This window comes from Peromyscus eremicus, chromosome 12 (genome assembly GCF_949786415.1).
Source record: "Peromyscus eremicus chromosome 12, PerEre_H2_v1, whole genome shotgun sequence".
In the NCBI taxonomy this organism is placed as follows: Eukaryota; Metazoa; Chordata; class Mammalia; order Rodentia; family Cricetidae; genus Peromyscus; species Peromyscus eremicus.
In genome coordinates, this window is record NC_081428.1 from 75,970,806 (window position 1) to 75,990,625 (window position 19,820).

The 19,820-nt window shown below is 39.2% G+C and overlaps 1 protein-coding gene across 1 annotated transcript in view; it reads left to right on the top strand.

The window, feature by feature from the left end:
• Prkdc (protein kinase, DNA-activated, catalytic subunit) overlaps positions 1-19,820 on the top strand; it is a 221,554-nt gene that overhangs the window by 24,068 nt on the left and 177,666 nt on the right. Inside the window, exons 13-21 of the mRNA XM_059277873.1 lie at positions 423-591; positions 2,102-2,151; positions 3,127-3,252; positions 5,320-5,472; positions 7,585-7,697; positions 8,036-8,195; positions 10,421-10,504; positions 11,846-11,965; positions 12,585-12,744. Coding sequence (XP_059133856.1) covers positions 423-591; positions 2,102-2,151; positions 3,127-3,252; positions 5,320-5,472; positions 7,585-7,697; positions 8,036-8,195; positions 10,421-10,504; positions 11,846-11,965; positions 12,585-12,744 — 1,135 coding nt within the window. The remainder of the gene's footprint in view (positions 1-422; positions 592-2,101; positions 2,152-3,126; positions 3,253-5,319; positions 5,473-7,584; positions 7,698-8,035; positions 8,196-10,420; positions 10,505-11,845; positions 11,966-12,584; positions 12,745-19,820) is intronic.

Sequence of the window (19,820 nt, forward strand, 5' to 3'; positions counted from 1 at the left end):
TTGAGGCCGGCCTGGACTACCAAGTGAGTTCCAGGAAAGGCGCAAGGCTACACAGAGAAACCCTGTCTCGAAAAACCAAAAAAAAAAAAAAAAAAAAAAAAACCCCCAAAAAAAATAAATAAATAAAATAAAATAAGAGAAGCTTGAGTCTAGATCAGGAAAAATAGGTGCTATCTTTTCTATCTTTCTAAAGGATTCCAATTGCATGAAGAGTACAAGTGTGCTGTAAATACCACTCAGACAGTTTATTACGATTTATTCTGGTAGCTGCAATAATAAATGTTAAGTATGATAGCTAAGATTACAAGTCAGTTTTCATTTACCTGTGACTACTTCAGTTCTAATAAATTTGAGTATATATATTTTTCTTATATTTATTTATTCCCTGTTCTAATTTTGAGTTTTTTCTCCATTTCTGGTAGGTGCCTGAGGCATATACTCCAGTTCTGGAACATCTCATGGTGGTACAGATAGATAGCTTCCCTCAGTATAGTCCCAAAATGCAGTTGGTGTGTTGTAAAGCAATAATAAAAGTTTTCCTAGCCTTAGCAGAAAAAGGACCAGTTCACTGGAATTGTATTAGTGCTGTGGGTAAGTTTGCCACTTATTTTCATTCTTATTGTACATGCTAAACATTTAACACATTATTTGATATATTTAAGGGAAATCTGGTTCCTTAATGTTTTGTGTGCTTCATACTTTTTAGAGAACTTTTCATTTTGATGAATCAAAATCGTTTTCTCTATTAGAATTTGGAGTCAGTGGTACCTATTGTTTCTTCTTTAAACAGAATCTTTCATGTATTTTTTTTGAAATTTCAAACATGTAAACAATCTTGATCATAGTTACTTGTCTTAGTTACTGTTCTATTACTGTGAAGAAACACCGTGACCAAGGCTACCTATAAAAGAGCATTGGGGGCTTATTCATATTTTCAGAGAGTTAGTCTATGATCATTATGGCAGCGGGCAGGCAGGCAGGCAGGGATGATGCTGAACCAGTATCTTAGAGCTCGCGTCTGATCCACAAGTTTAGTCAGAGAGAGAGACACAGGGCCTGGCAAGGGTTTTTGAAGTCTCAAAGCCCAACCCCCAGTGACATACCTTCTCCAACAAGGCCACACCTCCTAATCCCTCCCATACAGTTCCACTAACTGGGACCAAGAATTCAAACATGAATGAGCCTATGGGTGCCATTCTCATCCAAACCACCACAATCTCCAACTCTTCCTCCCTCTCTCTCTACCTGTCAACCCTTAATTCCCTCTTACCACTACCTCCTTCATGTTCTCTTTATTTTGTTGTTAATAGCCCACTGGATCCAATTGGTGAAGCCTGTTGCAATGCTGACTAGTCTTATTGGCTTGATTTTGTTCAGCTAGCCATAGCTGCAGTGAGTTTATAGATACAGTGGCCATGTCATGTCTAGAGCACAGCGTTTTACAGCATTCTTCTACATCCTCTAGCCCTTACATTCATTTCACCCTTCTTCCAAGATGTTCCCTAAGCCTTGGGGTAGTGGTGGTGATGATGTAGATGTCCCATTTAAGGCTGAGCACTTAATAGTCACTGATTATCAGCACCTTGACTGGTTATTGAGTCTCTGCATTAACTGGTACCCACTGCAGAGAGACATTTCTCTAAGCATAATAATTTAGACAAGATAGAGTACATTCAGAGTGGTGTGGCCATAGACAAGCATAACTATTTAGAAGGCAGTTTTTTAATGTGTCCATTTAACAAAGTAACAGTAGTAGATCCTTTCCCAGGGCCTGAGCAATGGGCTTTTTACCAAGAAGCCTTTTTCTTTAAACATCTGTGGCTTCTGAATTTATTCTTATTTTATTTTATTTTTTTAGACAGGGTATCACTATGCAGCCTGGGCTGGCCTTGAGCTCCACAGTTGTCCACCTCTACTTTCCAAATGCTAGGATTATAGATGTATGCTACCATACCCACTTTAGTTTCTGACTCTCAATAGTTCAGAATTTAAAACTAAAGATATTAACAAATTTCAAACAGAAATTAAGAGGCAAGATAATGGTTGCTGTTTTTATTGAGTGATTGTTCTTTCATTATTCTTTCATTTTCTTCATTTTTAGTGCACCAAGGTTTAATTAGAATATGTTCTAAACCAGTGGTCCTTCAAAAGGTAAATTCTGAATCTAAAGTTTCAAAAACTAGTATTATCACTGGATGTTAGAAACAGTGTTTTAGCATGTAAATATATAAAAACCTTTCTTAGTTTTAACCTCCACCATCATCTTTCTTGAGACAGAGTCTCCAGTATCCCATGCTGACTTTGAACTTGATATGTAGCCAAGGATCACTTTGAATTCCCAATATTCCTTCCTGTAATTCATAAGTGTTAGGATTACAGGTGTACACCAGTATGTCACATTTATGTAGTGCTGGAGATTGACCTCAGGGTTTTGTGCATACTAAGCTAGCAATCTGCCAACCAAGTCACATTTCTAGGCCATCCATGTCTTACTTTTGAAATTTCATGTATAATACCAGCCTCTGTTAGATGATGAATATGCTTCTAAGGAATAAAATTGTTATATACACTTTAAAATTTTTCTTTCAAAGTTTGTGTGTGTGTGTATGTGTGTGTGTGTGTGTGTGTGTGTGTGTGTGTGTGTGTGTGTGTGCATGCTTGTGGAGGTCAGAAGGAACACTTAGGATTTAGTTCTCTTCTTCCACCATGTGGGTTCCAGGAATTGAACTCAGGTTGTCAGGCTTGATAGCAAATGCATTTACCTACTGAGACATCTTCCTGTTCCTATTACCTACATCTTTACAAAGAAAGAGCTGTTTTCTCTCTTAAAATCTAGGAGACAATATAAAAGTATGTAGAAGTTAGAGGAACATGAATGGAATGAGAAACTGGATCACATAAGAAGAGGGATGATTTGTAGTAGGTTTGGTAGGTGTGTTAAAAATGTTCATTGGCTACAGTCACTCACTTAACCTTTTCAGTCTTCTTTTATTCTTTTGTCTTACTTTCTTCAGTTTATTGCAGGTTGCTATTTTAGTTTAGAAAATTCTTTTAAGTCGTTATGTTCTGACAGCAGCTGCTTCATATGTCCACCAATCAGTAATGGGATGTTGTCTTCCTCTCTAGGAAGTTGAGTCCAAGTCTGATAACCATTGGGCTTCAGGGGAAGTCAGAACGGGCAAGTGGAAAGTACCCACGTCCAAAGACTATGTGGATCTTTTTCAGCATCTTTTAAGCTGTGACCAGATGATGGTAAAAGTTTTAAATATTTATAGTTTTATTACCCTTCCTTATTTGGGGAGCTTGCCACACATTAGTGTAGCAGTCAGAGGACAACTTTTAAGAGTTGGTTTTGTTCTTTCACCAAGTAGTTCCCAGACATCAATCTCAGGTTCTAAGGCTTGGGGACAAATGCCTTTATTTACTTAGCCATCGCTCTAACCTGTTTTTTGTTTTTTGGAAGAGGGTCTAATGTGGCTCAAGCTTTGTATTTAACTAAAAATCACCTTGAATTCCTGATATGCTTGCTTCCAACTCCAACCAAATTTATAATTTGAAAGCTATGAAAGTACACTATTTTTGTCTTTAATAAGAGACTCCACTAAAACAGTACAAAACAAACCCAAGCAGACAAGACACCATGTCTCAGAAACACAAAACAAAACATCTCCATAGTTATAGAGGTATCTTTGTCAGGATTTTTATGCTGTGATAAAACACCATGATCAAAAGCAACTTGGGGAGGAAAGGGTTTATTTCATGTGACATTTCCATATCATAGTCCATCCCGGAGGGAAGTCAGGACAGGGACCTGGAGGCAGGAAGTGAAGCAGAGGTCATGGAGGCTGCTTACTGACTTGCTCCTAATGGCTTACTCAGCCTTCCTTTTTATATCATCCAGGTCCACTTACCCAGGGGTGGCACTGCCCACAGTTATCTGGGCCTCGCACTGTATCGATTATCAATCAAGAACATGCCCTATAGATTTGCCTACAGGCCAGACCTTTGGAGGCATTTTCTCAATTACAATTCCTTCTTCCCAGATGGCCCTAGCTTATGTCAAGTTGACATAAAAACTAGTAAGAACAGGTGTAAGACATTTATTTCAGAATTTTGTTTTACTAACTTTCAAAAGATCTTAAAGCATATTTAAAATAGTGTAAGTCAAGGCAGTTAGAAGTAAAACCAGAAATAAGTAAAATGTGGGCTAAAGATATCACTCTGTGGTAGAGCATTTGTCTAACATTCTAACAAAATCCTGGCTTTGTTCTTCAGCATTGCAAAAGCAAATTAATTTTTAAAAACCTTCCTCATAGCAAGACTGTTATGGTCCTTGTCTCTCTCCCTCAGTCTGACCCTCCTGCTTTAGCTATTTCTCGCTCAATCTTTCCCTTCTTCTCTGTGATCCCCCACCTACTCTCGTTCTCCTGGGAATTAAACCCAAGGCCTTGACTATGCTAAACACATTCTTTCACTCTTCTTTTTACTGAGTAGATAAATCTAGTTTGTTTAATAATTTTGAGGGGTTGGTGTGCATTAGTTATTTATATCACTTGTATTAGAATAATGCCTCTTGCCTAATACATTGTTAGATGACAATTTTTTAGTTTCTAGTGGCTAGTATTTTAATATGTACTTCAACAAAGCATTAATAGTCTAGGATAAGAAATTTTTGACAATAGGTGATTTTTGTCCCATCAAAATTCATATGTTCTTACATTTTTTATTATTGGATTTAAATAGTATATCAGGTGGATGGATATAGTAGTGACATACAGCTTGGGTGTGAAACAATGTCAGCATTTCAGATGTGTTTGAACATGGCTCAGAAGCCTGGGCTATATGATATCCTGTCAAAATAGATATATAGGGGCCTGGAGTGTGAGTTGGTAGAACAGTTCTTGCTTAGGAGTTATAAGGTTTAGTTCCCAGGACCTGAGATGGAGGGATGGAAGGAGAGATTGAGAAAGAGCAAGTTGTTATGCCAATGTGTTTTTATACATAGACACACAAACTAATTGAGGGAAATGCTTTGAAAAGGTTGACCTGCATCCTCTCATTCAATTCCATGTATAGAGTATTTATAACTTAACCAGGTAAGTCATACTGTCTGATTAAAATGTCATAATAACTTGAAAAGATATGTTCAATTTTGAAGGTTTAAAATTATAAGTAAATTAATTACAGTTTATATATCACTGTTTCCATCATAATACTTGTGATAGTATACATTATAATGCTTTTAAAATATACTATTTAGAAAAAAAAATGCTATTTAGTCTGAGATTTTGGACTCTTTAAAGTTTTCTTTATTTACAGGATTTTATTTTAGCAGATGAAACATTTCTCTTTGTAAATTCCTCCCTTCAAAGTCTGAACCATTTACTCTATGATGAATTTATAAGATCAGTTTTGAAGATTGTGGAAAAATTGGATCTTACACTAGAGAAACAGACTGTTGGAGAGCATGAGGTTAGAAATTCTTTTCAATAATTATTTTGGATCATTTTAATACCTCTTTGCATGCTGAGGACAACGGTACATCTTTAAGGGAGAAAGGAAAATGGGTTTGTTGGCAATGATTATGTGCCATTGGTGCTTTTCTGTTGTATATAACCTAATGTATAAAATGTGTTATCAACAGATTATCCCAAAAGTGATTTATATACTTAGTGTGTTAAAACATTTGTTTACTCAGGTGTGGTACCACTTGCCTGTTAATAACATTTGAGAAGCTAAGGCAGGAAGATGATGAGTTCAAGGCAAGCCTGGGTTACCAAATGAGACTGTGCCTTAGCAAACTTATATGTGGCCAGCACTTATGTTAGCTGGCTCACAACCACCTGTGACTCCACCTCCAGGGTATCCGGAGCCCTCTTTTGGCCTCTACAGGCACCCATACACATGTGATATATCATACACAGAAACACACATACGCACGCACGCATGCACGCACACACACTTATAAATAAAAGTAAAAATAAATTTTAATTTAAAAAAAAGACTATTCAGCTAAGCTGGACTGGACATGGTGTCTCATTTTGGTAATTTTGGCACTGTGAAAACTGAGGTAGTAAGATTGCCATCCTGGGCTATAGCAAGTTCCATGTCAGTATGTACTACAGGGTAAGAACCTGCTCCAAAACACACATAAACAAATAACACAAACCTTTCCTAAAGATGCTTTCTGGAACCTTGTGTCAGAAGCTCCCCTACAACTTAGAACATGCCTGTCGTCGTTAACTTTAGCCACTTCTCTTTCTGTGATGTCACCTGCCACTTGTGTTACATCTGGTCTCCCAGTCATTTGCAGGCTCTTACTCTGTAGTTTTTGTTTTGTTTGAGACAGAGTCTCACTATCTAGCCTAGGCTGAACATTTAACTCACAATCCTGCATTGGACTCCAAAGTGCCAGGATTACAGGTATGCACTACCATACTTGGTTTCTGTTTTCAGTTTAACCTTAGAACTTGAGTATAAAAATTATATCTGACAGCAGATTTGATAACGCAAACTTAAAAATATGTTTAAAAATGAGCTGGGTGTGGTCTTTTATGCCTGTAATTCCAGATCTTGTGAGACTAAGTAGAAAGATAAGGAGTTCAAGGCCAGCTTGGACTACATAGCAAAATTGAGGGTCATCTGGCTACATAGTACCCATTCTCAAAAAATGCATATATAAATGTAGCTGTAAATTTGCCTGTGTCCCGCCTGTCCTGCAGCTGCTCAGACCCAAGTAAAAACACAGAGGCTTATATTAATTATGAACTGGATGGCCTATGGCTCAAGCTTCTTGCTACTTGCTCTTATATCTTAAATTAACCCATTTCTATTAATCTATGTTTAACCACGTGTTCCTTGGCTTACTGGTCTGCTGGCATGTTGTTCCTTGGATGGCAGACTGGTGTCTCCTTAGCACTGCCTTTCTCCTTCCAGTCTCTCTCCGAATTCCCACCTCCCTCTAAGCTGCCTTGCTATAGGCCAAATCAGCTTATTTATTAACCAATAGGAACAACATATATTCATAACATACAGAGAGACATTCCCCAGCACATAAATAAAATAAAATGTATTTTCCAAAAATAACTATCTTTCATTTGCCTTATCACGGCACATTATTCTTTTATTTAGCAATTAGAAACCCAAGAGTCATTAATGATACTTTCTCCTTTTTGAAGTTTGTCTCTGTCAAGGTGTCATCATCATTTTCAAAAAAATAACACTCCCTTTATGTTGGCTATATGTTGGTTTCCAACACTTGGGAGGCAGAAATATGAGTTAGTTCAAGGGTAGCCTGGGCTACAGAGTAAAACTCTGTCTCAAAACCTTTTAAGATGAAAAAACAATACCCTCCCCACCTTGTATTTTGTATTTGTCCCATTCTTTCTTGTGTGTATTTTGGTTTGCTGCTTCTATAATTTCCATTATTCTTAAAATGTACACCCTGGAGAACTTAATTACCTCTTTCTCACTTCTGCATTCTTTACTTATAAATCAGTTCTATATGATAATTTCATTGGAAAGTTGTTTGTTGTTGAATGATGTGTTCAAAGGAACAATTCTTTATTTGGGACAATTTTTCAGGATGGAAGCATTACTGGTGTTTGGGTGATCCCAACTTCAGATCCAGCTGCTAATTTGCACCCTGCTAAACCAAAAGATTTTTCAGCTTTCATTAACCTGGTGGAATTTTGCAGGTATTTTGTAGAATTTTAATTATTTAAGAGTAAAACTGTATCATTTTATTACCACTAACAGAAAAGATCCATAATATAAAGAGTTGAAATAATCTAAAATTGTTTCTATAGACCTTTAAAATATTTTTAGCAGTTTAGACTTAGCTTTGCGGTTTTTTTTTTTTTAGAGTTAGAAGACCTCAGGTGGGAAAAAAGGAGCATACCTATTCTTAAAGGTGTTAAAATGCCTAAAAATGTTATAAATGGAATTGCCCATCATTTTTAATGTCTCATAATTTTAAAGCTGAGTAAGAATTAATAGGATGAAACTTTCTTCCTTAAATATTTTGTTTTTATAGAGAGATTCTTCCTAAGAAACAAATAAGATTTTTTGAGCCATGGGTGTACTCATTTGCATATGAGTTAATTTTACAGTCTTCACGGTTGCCGCTCATCAGTGGTTTCTACAAATTACTTTCTATTACAGTGAGAAATGCCAAGAAAATAAAATATTTTGAGGTAAGTATTTTTTTTTTAAGAAAATTTTTTCATTCATTTTACACACCAATCAAAGATCCTCCTCATCCCTCCTCCCCCCCCACCCCCATCCCCAGTGTCCCCTTCTTCCATGATTTTGTTGAATATATTTTCTGTATCTTTCAGTTGGTATTCTTCTCTTTCTTCTATCCCTATTATTCTTAGGTTTGGCTTTTTCATGGTGCCCCAGATTTCCTGGACATTTTGTGTTATGAATTTTTTGGCTTTGGTGTTTTCTTTGACTGATGAAACTATTTCCTCTATTGTATCCTCTATACTATAGATTCTGTCTTCCATCCTTTATATTCTGTTGGTTATTCTTGCATCTGTGTTTCCTGTTCGTTTACTCAGATTTTCTATTTCTAACATTCCCCCTGTTTGTGTCTTCTTCATTGTTTCTCTTACAATTTTCAGATCTTGAACTATTTCCTTCATATGTTTGTTTTTTCATGGTTTTCTTGGGATTTATTAATTTCTTCCAATTTTTTGTCTTTCTTTTCCTCAATTTCTTTAAAGGAATTTTTCATTTGTTAGCTTTTTTTTTTTTTTTTTTTTTTGGTTTTTCGAGACAGGGTTTCTCTGTGTAGCTTTGTGCCTTTCCTGGGACTCACTTGGTAGTCCAGGTTGGCCTCGAACTCACAGAGATCCGCCTGGCTCTGCCTCCCGAGTGCTGGGATTAAAGGCGTGCGCCACCACCACCCGGCTCATTTGTTGTTTAAAGGTCTCTAGCATCTTCAATGAAGTTATTTTTAAGGTCGCTTTCTTCTGCTTCTACATTGTGATGTTCAGGTCTTGCTGTTGTAGAAGGGCTAGGTTCTGGTGTTGCCATATTGCTCTTTATGTTGTTGTATGTGTTTTTGCACTGACGTCTGCTCATCTCTTCCTCCAGTAGGTGCAAGAAGTGCCTGTGTCTGAGCCAGCTGTTGTTGGTCCAATCTGTGCTTGCTATGTCTGTGTCTCAGGGGGCCCCTCTGGGTCCAGTCTTAGCTTTTGGTCTAATTAGAGCTAGCAGATTCTGTATCTCAGGGAGCTACTCTTGTCCCAGTCAAAGCTAGCTGATTCTGTGACTCAGGGAGTCACTCTTGGTCTTATCAGGGCTCCTGGTCCAGTCAGAGCTGGCAGATTCTGTGTCTTAGGAAGCCACTATTGATCTAATGAGAGCTCTTGGTCTGATGGGAGCTGGTGGATTCCTTGTCTCATGAAGTTACCAGGGTCGCAAGTGGATGGGTATTGGGATAAGGCGTGGGTCTTGTAGATTGCAGGGTCCAATGGGGGGTTTTGTTGGGGGAGCCTAGCTGCGGGGAGTTTTCCCAGCTGGCCAGCAACTGGGGTGAGGTTTCCTGGGGACTGGCTATGTCCCAGGGCCGAGGTAAGTATTTCTTAGGGACTGGAACAATTCTTGTGTTTGTTTTAAACCTCTTGTGTGTATAGGGTGCTTATAAAATGTATGTTTATGGCGTATGTAGTTTTAAAGTCTAATTTTAAGAATTATACAACTAATATGTGAATGTCAATAAGAAGACTCAAAAAGTTAGTAGCATTTTCTACTCTGCTGTGTGTGTGTATGTGTGTGTGTGTGTGTGTGTGTGTGTGTGTGTGTGTGTTTCTAGATAGGGTTTCTCTTTGTTAATAGCCCTGGCTGTCCTGGAACTTCTGTGTAGACCAGGCTGGCCTCAAAATCACAGAGATCCACCTGCATCTGCCTTTCAAGTGCCCAGCTTCTACTTTGATTTTTAAGCATGTTTTTAAGAGTCTTCTATTTCAAAGTCATCCTGTCACCAAAGTGTTACTCTAGAGGTCTCATATTTTCTCAAGACTTAGCTAATCAGAGGTCCTTCAGGCTCCAGACATCTGTGTTACAAACCCTTCAGTTGACTTGGTGCTATGAAGTTTGGGAATGACTTAGTTTGTACAGGTGAGAAGCCTGGGGTGTAGCCAACATGTATTTTTTCACTGGAAGATGACAAAAGGATGGAGTTAGCCTTTGCCTATGGCTTTTGGACAGTCGTCTACCTTCTCCCCTGCTCTGTTTCTACTGGGCATCTGCTAGGATACACCCTTGAAACTGAGACTCCCTCTCCTCCAAAGCTAGACTGTGGGAACATGAAATGCATTCATCCTCTGGGCAAAGATTAAGAACTGGCAGATAAAGGTGTAGAAGTGCTTGATTCTTGCTTGACATACTAATTTGCTACTTTATTCAACAGAGAGTTTGCCCAAAGAGTCTGAAGCATTCTGAAGATCCAGAAAAGGATTCTTGCTTTGCTTTATTTGCTAAATTTGGCAAAGAGGTAATATTTAAGTAGTCTGTCTTAATGTATTACAGGATATTCTTTTTTTTTTTTTTTTTTTTTTCCAAGACAGGGTTTCTCTGAGTTGCTTTGTTGCCTGTTCTGGATTTCGCTCTGTAGACCAGGCTGGCCTTGAACTCACAGAGATCCGCCTGGCTCTGCCGCCCGAGTGCTAGGATTAAAGGTGTGAGCCATCACCGCCCGGCCAGGATATTCTTCAATGAATATATAGTGAAGAAATCTAGTGATTGTCAGTGATATACTTATTTATAATTATTTTGAGTTTCGTTTGTTTGCTTGTTTGTTTGAGACAGGGTCTCATTATGCAGCCTTAGCTGGCCTGGAACTCACTATGTAGACCAGGTTATCCTTAAATTCCATTGCTCTGCGTGCCTCTGCCTCCTGAGTGCTAGGATCAAAGGTGGGTGCCATTGGGCCTCCCCCCCTTTTTTTGATAGAATACATTTATTTATGTGTTTCATGGTGCACATAAGGATGTTAGATGATAAATTGCAGGAGTTGGTTCTCTCCTTTCACTCTGGATTGCAAACTCAGGTCATCTTTCATCAAGTCTTGGTGGCAAGCACCCTTAACTGAGCCATATTACTGGCCTTGAAAATTGATTTCTTAAATTCAGATTGGTAGTGAGGTTTTGTTTATATGCTTGATTGATGGGTTTTGGATTATTATTTTTTTTTATGTTTACTTATTATGTGATGTATGGAGGTCAGAGAACAACCTACCAAGGCCCATTTTCTTCCACCCCTGTGTCCTGAGTGTCAAACTCACATTGTCAGACTTGATGGCAAGTGCTTTTGCTTGTGAGGATACTTCTGGTTACTTTTTGTGACAGGGTCTTGACATGTAGCCAAGGCTGTCCTTGACCTTCTGCCTCCTCAGGTAGGCAAGTGTTGGGATGGCAGGTTTGTCTTGGTAGAAAGGTCTTTTAAAAACTTACACAAGAAATTGCTGTTTCAAAAGTCTCTGAATTCTTGGAAAATAATTCAGCTGAGTGATGACAACTCAAATATAGTTGTTATTGCCCTATATTAATGAATAATTGTTCATAATAATGGGTTTCATTGTGACATTTTTGTGTCTACCTATAATGTACATTGATCATACCTCACTCCTTCCCTTAGCTTTTTATATAAAGGGGAGTAAGTACTTAAAACAAATTAACCTTTTCTGAGAATTAGCATTTTATTTGTATTCATAACAAATAAAGACTGCATGCTTTGCATGCTTGTTTTTCCCATTTTAGAAGAGGATGAATATTAGTTTCCTAAATGTAAGCTATATTCAGATACACAACTTGTTTGTGTGTTCTTTCTTGTTAAGGTATCAGTTAAAATGAAGCAGTACAAAGATGAACTATTGGCCTCCTGTTTAACCTTTGTTCTGTCCTTGCCACATGACATCATTGAACTTGATGTTAGAGCCTATGTTCCTGCATTGCAGGTAGGTGTATTTTCTTCAATATAACCTTACTTTTATCACCACTTTGTTTACTAGAAGACATGGAAGTATCAAGATTAAAGCAGGGGCTCACTCAGCAGCCTCTGAACACTTCCTAGCTGGGAGGCTTTGAGTGCCAGAGGTACCTCTGCTCCTTCTTTACAAATTGAGCTGAGGATTAGGTCTTGCATGTGCTAAAAGCCTGCAGTAAATCCCCAGCCATGGACCACTGTCCCTAGTTTTCCTTTGGTGTTTTAAACTATGCCTATTTACAACCTTTAGCAGTTTCTAAGGGCTAACAATAGAAGCATATCAATTAGAAACTGTAAAATACGGCTAGAGTGATGGCTCAGAGGTTAAGAACATTGACTGTTCTTCCAGAGGTCCTGAGTTCAATTCCAAGCAACCACATGGTGGCTTAAAACCATCTATGATAAGATCTGATGCCCTCTTCTGGCCTGCAGGCATAATGCAGACAGAGCACTATATACATAATAAATACATAAAATCTTAAAAAAAAAAAAAGAAAAAGAAAGAAAGAAACCATAAAATAATTGATGGTTTTTGTTTCTGTATGTATTAAATTCGTGCTTTAATTTTCCTTGTTTGTATTGACATATAGATGGCTTTCAAGCTGGGCCTGAGCCATATGCCTCTGGCAAAAGTAGGTCTGGATGCCCTTGAAGAATGGTCAGTTCACATTGATAAGTCTATAATGCAGCCTTACTACAAAGACTTTCTCCCCTGCCTTGATGGATACCTGAAAACTTCAATCTTATCTGGTAAGTTTTACAGAACTTGGGATGAGTATCATAAATAAAATTGCATTGTGATAATAAAATTGGACTATTAGTATTTTTTCCAACTTGTAAAGTTCCAACATAGAATATTCAAAATGTATTTGATTGATTTTTCTTTCAAGTTATCATTTCTCAGAATTTGTTAATATTTTGGAAACTGAAGGGTTTATTTTTTTGAGGTTATAATTTAATTACAAGATTTCTTCCTTTCCTTTCCTCAGATCCTCCAATATGCCCCTTCAAATGCAAGACCTGTTTTTTCACTGTTATTGCATGCATATATGTATATGTGTATACTTGTATATTCCTAAATATAATCTGTTGTCCATATAATATTACTTGTAAATATGTTATCATGGCTGACCATTTACACTGGACAACTAATTGGTGTGCTGAAGCGTTATCCTAATTTTTCTTTTCAATAAAAACCAGGAGTCACATATTGGGGTAAAAGCTGAAAAATCAGAGAAGCAGAAGAGCAGCCACCTCTCTGTATCTGTCCCACCTTGTCACTCCTATCTCTGCCCAGCCTTATCACTTCCTGTCTCCTGTCTGTACAGACCTCCAGACCTCTATGCTTGACTAGTGGCTAGCACCATCCTCTGATCTCCAGGTTAGCTTTATTTGTCAGAACACAAACAAAATGTCACACAAGTGTGCTATTCCTTAGGAAGACCACCTCTCCCGGCTTTCCTCAGTTGCATGTAGTTCTTTCTGTAGGGTTGAGGCCATGTGTGCTTTTCTCTGTTCAGTTTGGCATGTTCATTGGCGTAGTCCTTGTTCAGCTACTGTTAGGCCAATCATGTTAGTAAAGTCTTTATGGGTGTAGCTTCTGATATTGGTAGGAGACATCATATTTGCCCTCTCTTCCATAGTGTTCCTTGACCCTAGGTGTGGTAGTGCTTTGTAGATGTATCCATTGGGACTGGGACCCAAAATTCTGCATTATGATTGGTTGTGGTTTTCTGTAGTAGTCTGTCTATTGCAAACACAAGTTTCTTTGATGAAGGTTGAAGACTACACTTAGTATAAGGACAAATGTTTATAATTTGTTGTTAAGGATTATGATGGTTTAGTAAATTAGTGGTTTTAGGATTCTCCTCCAGTAACATTGACTTCACTGGCACTGATTTTTTTAGCTGGTTTATGGTACCAGACATGGTATCCCTTTTGTTGAGAGGGTCTTAAGTCCAATTAGAAAAGCTGTTGGTTACCTCCAAGGTATGTGTGCCAAGGGGTTGTCATGCCATGCTGGTTACTGATGTGGTTCATAAGCATCATAGCTGGGGAAGACTGTTGATTGCCTTCTTCCTTTGAAAACCTGGATGGTGCCTTCTGGTACCATGAAAGCTGGTCCTCAGGGAGAGGACTTTAAGGTCAGTTCCAGCTCAGGAGTCTCTGGGCCCTCTTTCTGAAGTATATAATGTGTTTAGCAATAGGGACTTACCTTCTACCTCTAGGTGTTGAGTAGCCAAGGGGAACAACAATAGACTGTATGTTTTGGGAGTCTTTTGGACAGCCTTGACTAACAGCTCCAAAGAGGGCTTCTTGGATCTGGTATTACAAGTTTTGTTAGGTGATCTTTGGCTCTTAGAGGGAACATGGTCAGCCCAGATGAGAAAAGTTCATTAAAACTACATATGTAGATTTATACACAGAATTATATGTATTATAGGGTTGTTTTTTTTTAAGGTAGTTAATAGTATAATTCCTTGTGGCTTTTCCAGACATTCTTATTGTTACTTTACCTACCTCCTTTTTCTAGTTCTATTTCTCTGCAAAATTTGCAATTGTGTTTCTTTTTACAGCTGAATAGTATTCCTGTTCAAGTACCACATTTTTATTATGCATTTGTTGGTTGAAGGACATTTAGGTTGTTTCAGTTTCCTAGCTATTGTGAATAGAGAAGCAATGAACATGGCTGACCATGTGTAGAATATTAAAGTCCTTTGGGCATATGCCAATGAGTGATATAACTGGGCCATACGGTAAATTTATTTTTAGTTTTTGAGAATTCTTCACACTGATTTCCATCCTAACTGCTCCAATTTGGAATCCTAGCAAGAGAGAATGAGTGTAATGATACGGCAAGAGAGAAGCCTTGGCGGGTGGAGCCAAGGTGCCCCATGGTGGGTGAGAGACAGAGATGGCATGCATACAGTGCTCAGTGCAGAGTTTTATTGTTAAAGGGAGAGAGGAGAGAGAGAGAGGGGTGCCTGCTACCTCTGGTGAGAAGGGGGAAGAGAAAGAGAGAGCAAAGTGGGAGGAGTCCTTTCTTAAAGGGAACAGAAAGCAGGGCATGCCAGGTATTATCTGCTTGTTGGCCAGGATTCCAAGAAGTGGGTCTGAATGCTAACAGTGAGGATTCCCTTTTCCCCACCCCATCTAGCATTGTTGTTCATTGTTTCGTTGATCTTTGCCATTCTGATTGGAGCAAGACGAAATCTCACACTTGTTTTGATTTATATTTCTAATTGCTGGCTATGGTGAATACTTTTTTTGAGCTTTTTTTTTTCTGAGCAATTTTTTACCCTCTTTTTGAGACCCCCTATTAGGTCTATTTTCCAGTAAGTCATTTGTTTTTTGACTGTTCTTTTTTTTTTTTTTTTTTTTTTTGAGTTCTTTATTTATTCTGGATATTAGTCCTCTGTCAGCTGGCAAAGATTCTCTCCCATTCGCTGGGCTTCCTCTTCACCTGGCTGGCTGACACTTTCTTTAGCTGTGCAGAAGCTATTTAGTTTCATGAAGCCCCACTTGTCACTTGTTCACCTTAATTCTTGGGCAAATGGATTTTTTTTTTTTGGTTTTTTGAGACAGGGTTTCTCTGTGTAGCTTTGGTGCCTGTTGTGGATCTTGCTCTGTAGACCAGGCTGGCCTTGAACTCACAGAGATTTGCCTGCCTCTGCTTCCTGAGGGCTGGGATTAAAGGTGTGTGCTACCACCACCGGGCTTGCAAATGGAGTTTTATTCAGGAAGTCCTTCCCTACACCTATATCTTGTAGAGCACAGCCTATGTTTTCTTCTAGCAGTTTCAGGTCTTTGATCCATTTGGAGTTAAGTTTTGGGGCAAGGTGATAGATAGGGGTCTAATTTTATTATTCTGCTTGTGGAATCGTTTTTCCAGTGCCATATTTTGAAGATGTTTTCTTTTCTCCAGAGTATGTTTTTGGTGTCTTTGTCAATTAAATATTAAGTGGTTGAAATTACGTGTGCTCATATTTGGGTCTTCAATTTTGTTATGTTGGTCTACATGTCTGTTTTTGAGCCAATACCGTATTGTTTTTATTACTATGACTCTGATATATCTTAAGGTCTGGAAATGTAATCCCTTCAGCATGCCCTTTCCCCCACCCCCCTCAGGATTGTTGTGGCTGTCCAGGGTCTTTTGTGCTTCCATTTGAATTTTAGGATAGGTTTTTCTGTTTCCATGAGGAATGAGATGGAAATTTTCACTGGGAATGCTTTGAATTTGTAACTGGCTTTTGGTAGAATGATCATTTTTACAATGTTGATTCTAACAATTCATAGCATAAAAGTCTTTACATTTCTTACTGTCTTTCTGTCTCTTTATTCAGACATTTAAAGTTTTCATTGTAGAGGTCTCTCACTTCCTTGGTTAGGTTTATTCCTAGATTATTTTGTTATTATTAATTATTATTATTTTATTTATTTGGGGGGGATTTTTCGAGATAGGTTTTCTTTGTATAGCAGTCCTGGCTGTCCTGGAATGCTTCTTTGTAGACCAGGCTGGCCTCGAACTCACAGCTATCTGAATGCCTCTGCCTCCAGAGTGCTAGAATTAAAGGCATGTGCTATCACTGCCCAGCAATATTTTATTTAATTTTTTTTCATTTTTTTAAAAAGATTTATTTATTATGTATACAAGTGTTCTACCTGCATGTATGCAGGCCAGAAGAGGGCACCAGATCTAACTATAGATGGTTGTGAGCCACCATGTGGTTACTGGGAATTGAACTCAGGACCTCTGGAAAAGCAGCCACTGCTTTTAACCTCTGAGCCATCTCTCCAGTCCCTTATTTTATTTTTTAAGGCTATTGTGAATGGGAATGTGTCTGTGATCTCCTCGGTACGACTGTTGTTGGTGTATAGAAAGCTATTTATTTGTGCAAGTTTATTCTATATTCTATCACAATGCTGGATTTGTTTATGTTTCTACAAGTTTTTTAGTAGAATTTTTGTGATTGTTAATCCCAAAATTCTCATGAAAGAAAGGACCAAGTCCACAACTGTCCAAATTAAAGCAAACTGTATTTAGGGGTACCTGCTGGCTGCCTCCAAGTCTGGGGTTTTTAAGAGCAGCTCCCACTGGCCTTTCCAAGACCCTTTTATAGGAGAAATGAGTGTTCACAAGGGGTGAGGGCACTTGGCAGGTATCTATTATTAAAAGGTTACCATGAAAGGGGAGGAGTAAAGGCAAGGGTACTTACCGAAAGCAAGAATGCACATCAGATGAAAGAGGGTTACAGTCAGTTTACATCAGACCAAGAACTTATTCTTGATTGCAAATGGAATCTTTAATTAGCAGGGCATGTCTCTTAGCTAGGAACAGATAGGAACTGTGTTGGTTAAGTGGCGGCGCTCGTGGCTGACCGCCGCCAACAGCAGCCATGCCGACAGGGGAGAGTGCTGGATGTATTGGTGACGGAAGAGTCAGGAGCCATAGTTACCTTTCTAGAGCTTTATTGGGGGGGGGGGGGGAGTACGGAAGGAGACAGTGCGGAAAAAGAGAGGTCACAGAAAGAGCACGCCCGCTTTTTAGGTTGGGACGCTGTCACAGGCTGGTGACGTAATTAAGGACATAATCTTTACATCCCAGACTTTCGCTTATTATAAAAAAAAAAGCAGGTATATGGGAATAGGGGCATCGTTTCTTTCAAAAGCTGCTTCCAGCTGACTATTGGACGTCGGTTGGCTCTTAGAGGAATGGGGAAGGGGAGTCTTACGAGGTAGACAGGCGTTGTGGGATGCTGTCTGCCATCCATTTGCTCTGGAGACATGTATCCCTCTTGGCTGTGTCTGGGAACCTTCTGTCTGACAAGATGCTGGTGACATAGAAAAAAGCTTAGAGAGAAAAGAATCATTATTATTTTATGTTGGTATATCCAGCCTGTCCAGATGGATTTTGAAACATGTTAAGCTTTATCAGAGACAGATTATTTTAAAGCACCTGTTTCCTTTACTAGTTCGGCATCCAGGAGACAGGTGATCAATTGTTAAAAGCATCTCACAGTAATAGATGTTTACATTAAAGTCTTTTTTGTAGCACCCAGACTCTTTTGGGTCTGGGAGTGTAAATACCTTTTAGTTGTTAGTTTCTTACTTGATGATCTCTGGACTCTGGCTCTGTGGTGGTCCTGTACCATTAGCTGAACAGTGAGTTAGAACAGAGAACTGGGAAGAGAAAAGCTTGTGGTGCATGAGAACTTACTTTTTTGAATTAGGGACAAGGCAAAGATCAGGGACCTGTCTGTATGCACGTGAGAAACACAGGTAGTAGATCTGGAGTGAGTCAATGAGCCCTTATCTTAGCTGGAAATCTTTTTTCATTAAGTAACTCTGAAAGTGCAATTAAATCTGGTGAGGTGGGTAAGGCTGTCCTCTGTGCCCGACAATAGAGAAAGGAGAGGTGACATCCCAAAACTCCCAGGACCATGTCAGTGGCTCTGGTGTCCAGAAGGAAAGAAACGGGTCACGTCCCTGCTGTGTTCTGGGTTCCCTGCTTGTCTGTAGCCAAGCCTAGGTCTGCTGGAGGTCTTAGCTTGATGTACCCATGCGTCTTGGCGCCTGGGGGCAGTCAGCTGACTGGTTGTCTTTCTAGGTGGCACTTTTAACAAGGCTGTTGATGGCCTGGCAGGGCATTCGCTAGCCCATGGCCTTTTTCCTCACTTAAAACAGGGACCCAACAGCTTTTGGGAGTCAGCAAGTGCCAGCACTTGGCAATTTTGTTTTTGAGCTTTTATCTCTTTCCTGGCACACCTTAAATGCCACAGATGACTCTTTTGCCTGTGGGGTCAGGAGCCTTGCTCTCCAGATGCTTAAATTTTAGTCGGGGAGGTCTGGGGAAAGAGATACATTTTATTCTGTGTCCTGAAATATTATTATTATTATTATTATTATTATTATTATTATTATTATTATTATTATTTAATGATTGTTGGCTTAAGGACAGCTTTTGGAAGATCTGCCAGTAGGCAGACTATAAACCAATCCTTTTGGAAGACTTGTCTGAGGCTATAAGCTAATTTTTGGCTTAGGAGCCATTCTGACTACTGTAAACTTATTTGTAAACTTAGCCGCTTCCAGACCTGTATGTGTCTCTCAAGGCAGTTTGAGAATGAGTGGGTGGAGTTAAGGTGAGTTAGGGCAAGAGTCGTTGAAGCCGCCCAAGCCCATCCATTTGAGCCTGCCCACTGCCGGCAGAAGTCAGACAGAAAAGGTTGCATGTGGCAGAGGCAGAAATGGGGAGGGAAAAGGGTTGAGAGCTTTAGCAGAAAGCTTGGCGATAAAGTAACTTTTTTTTTTTTTTTTTTGGTTTTTCGAGACAGGGTTTCTCTGTGTAGTTTTGCGCGTTTCTTGGAACTCACTTTGTAGACCAGGCTGGAAAGTAACTCTTTTATTTGCCTGTTCGCTTGCAGAAGTTCCCGCGACGCTGTTATGTGGCCAGGTTTACCGGTACCTGCCCCTATCCACCAATGTAGGTGGTAAATGTATCCGCCCCTTTGTCCCATGGCTGTAGCCAAGAGAAAAATAAAAAATTAAAATAACAAACCGGGATCAGACTCCAATCTCGGGTGTCCCTGAGAGTGAAGAGAGATTTATGAATCAGCTCAAGTTCGCCATCCTCTTTGTCCCAGGGATGGGCTGGGCTGCGGCTGTACTGCATTTGGTCCACGGTGGATCCGAGACAGCATTTACCCCCTTTACAGGAGCGAAGATGTGCTTGCCGTTGCCAGCACAGCCCGAGGACAACCCCCAGGATGTCCGTTGCAAAGAATATAGCTTAGAGTACAGCCACGAGAACAGCGGACTCACTCACT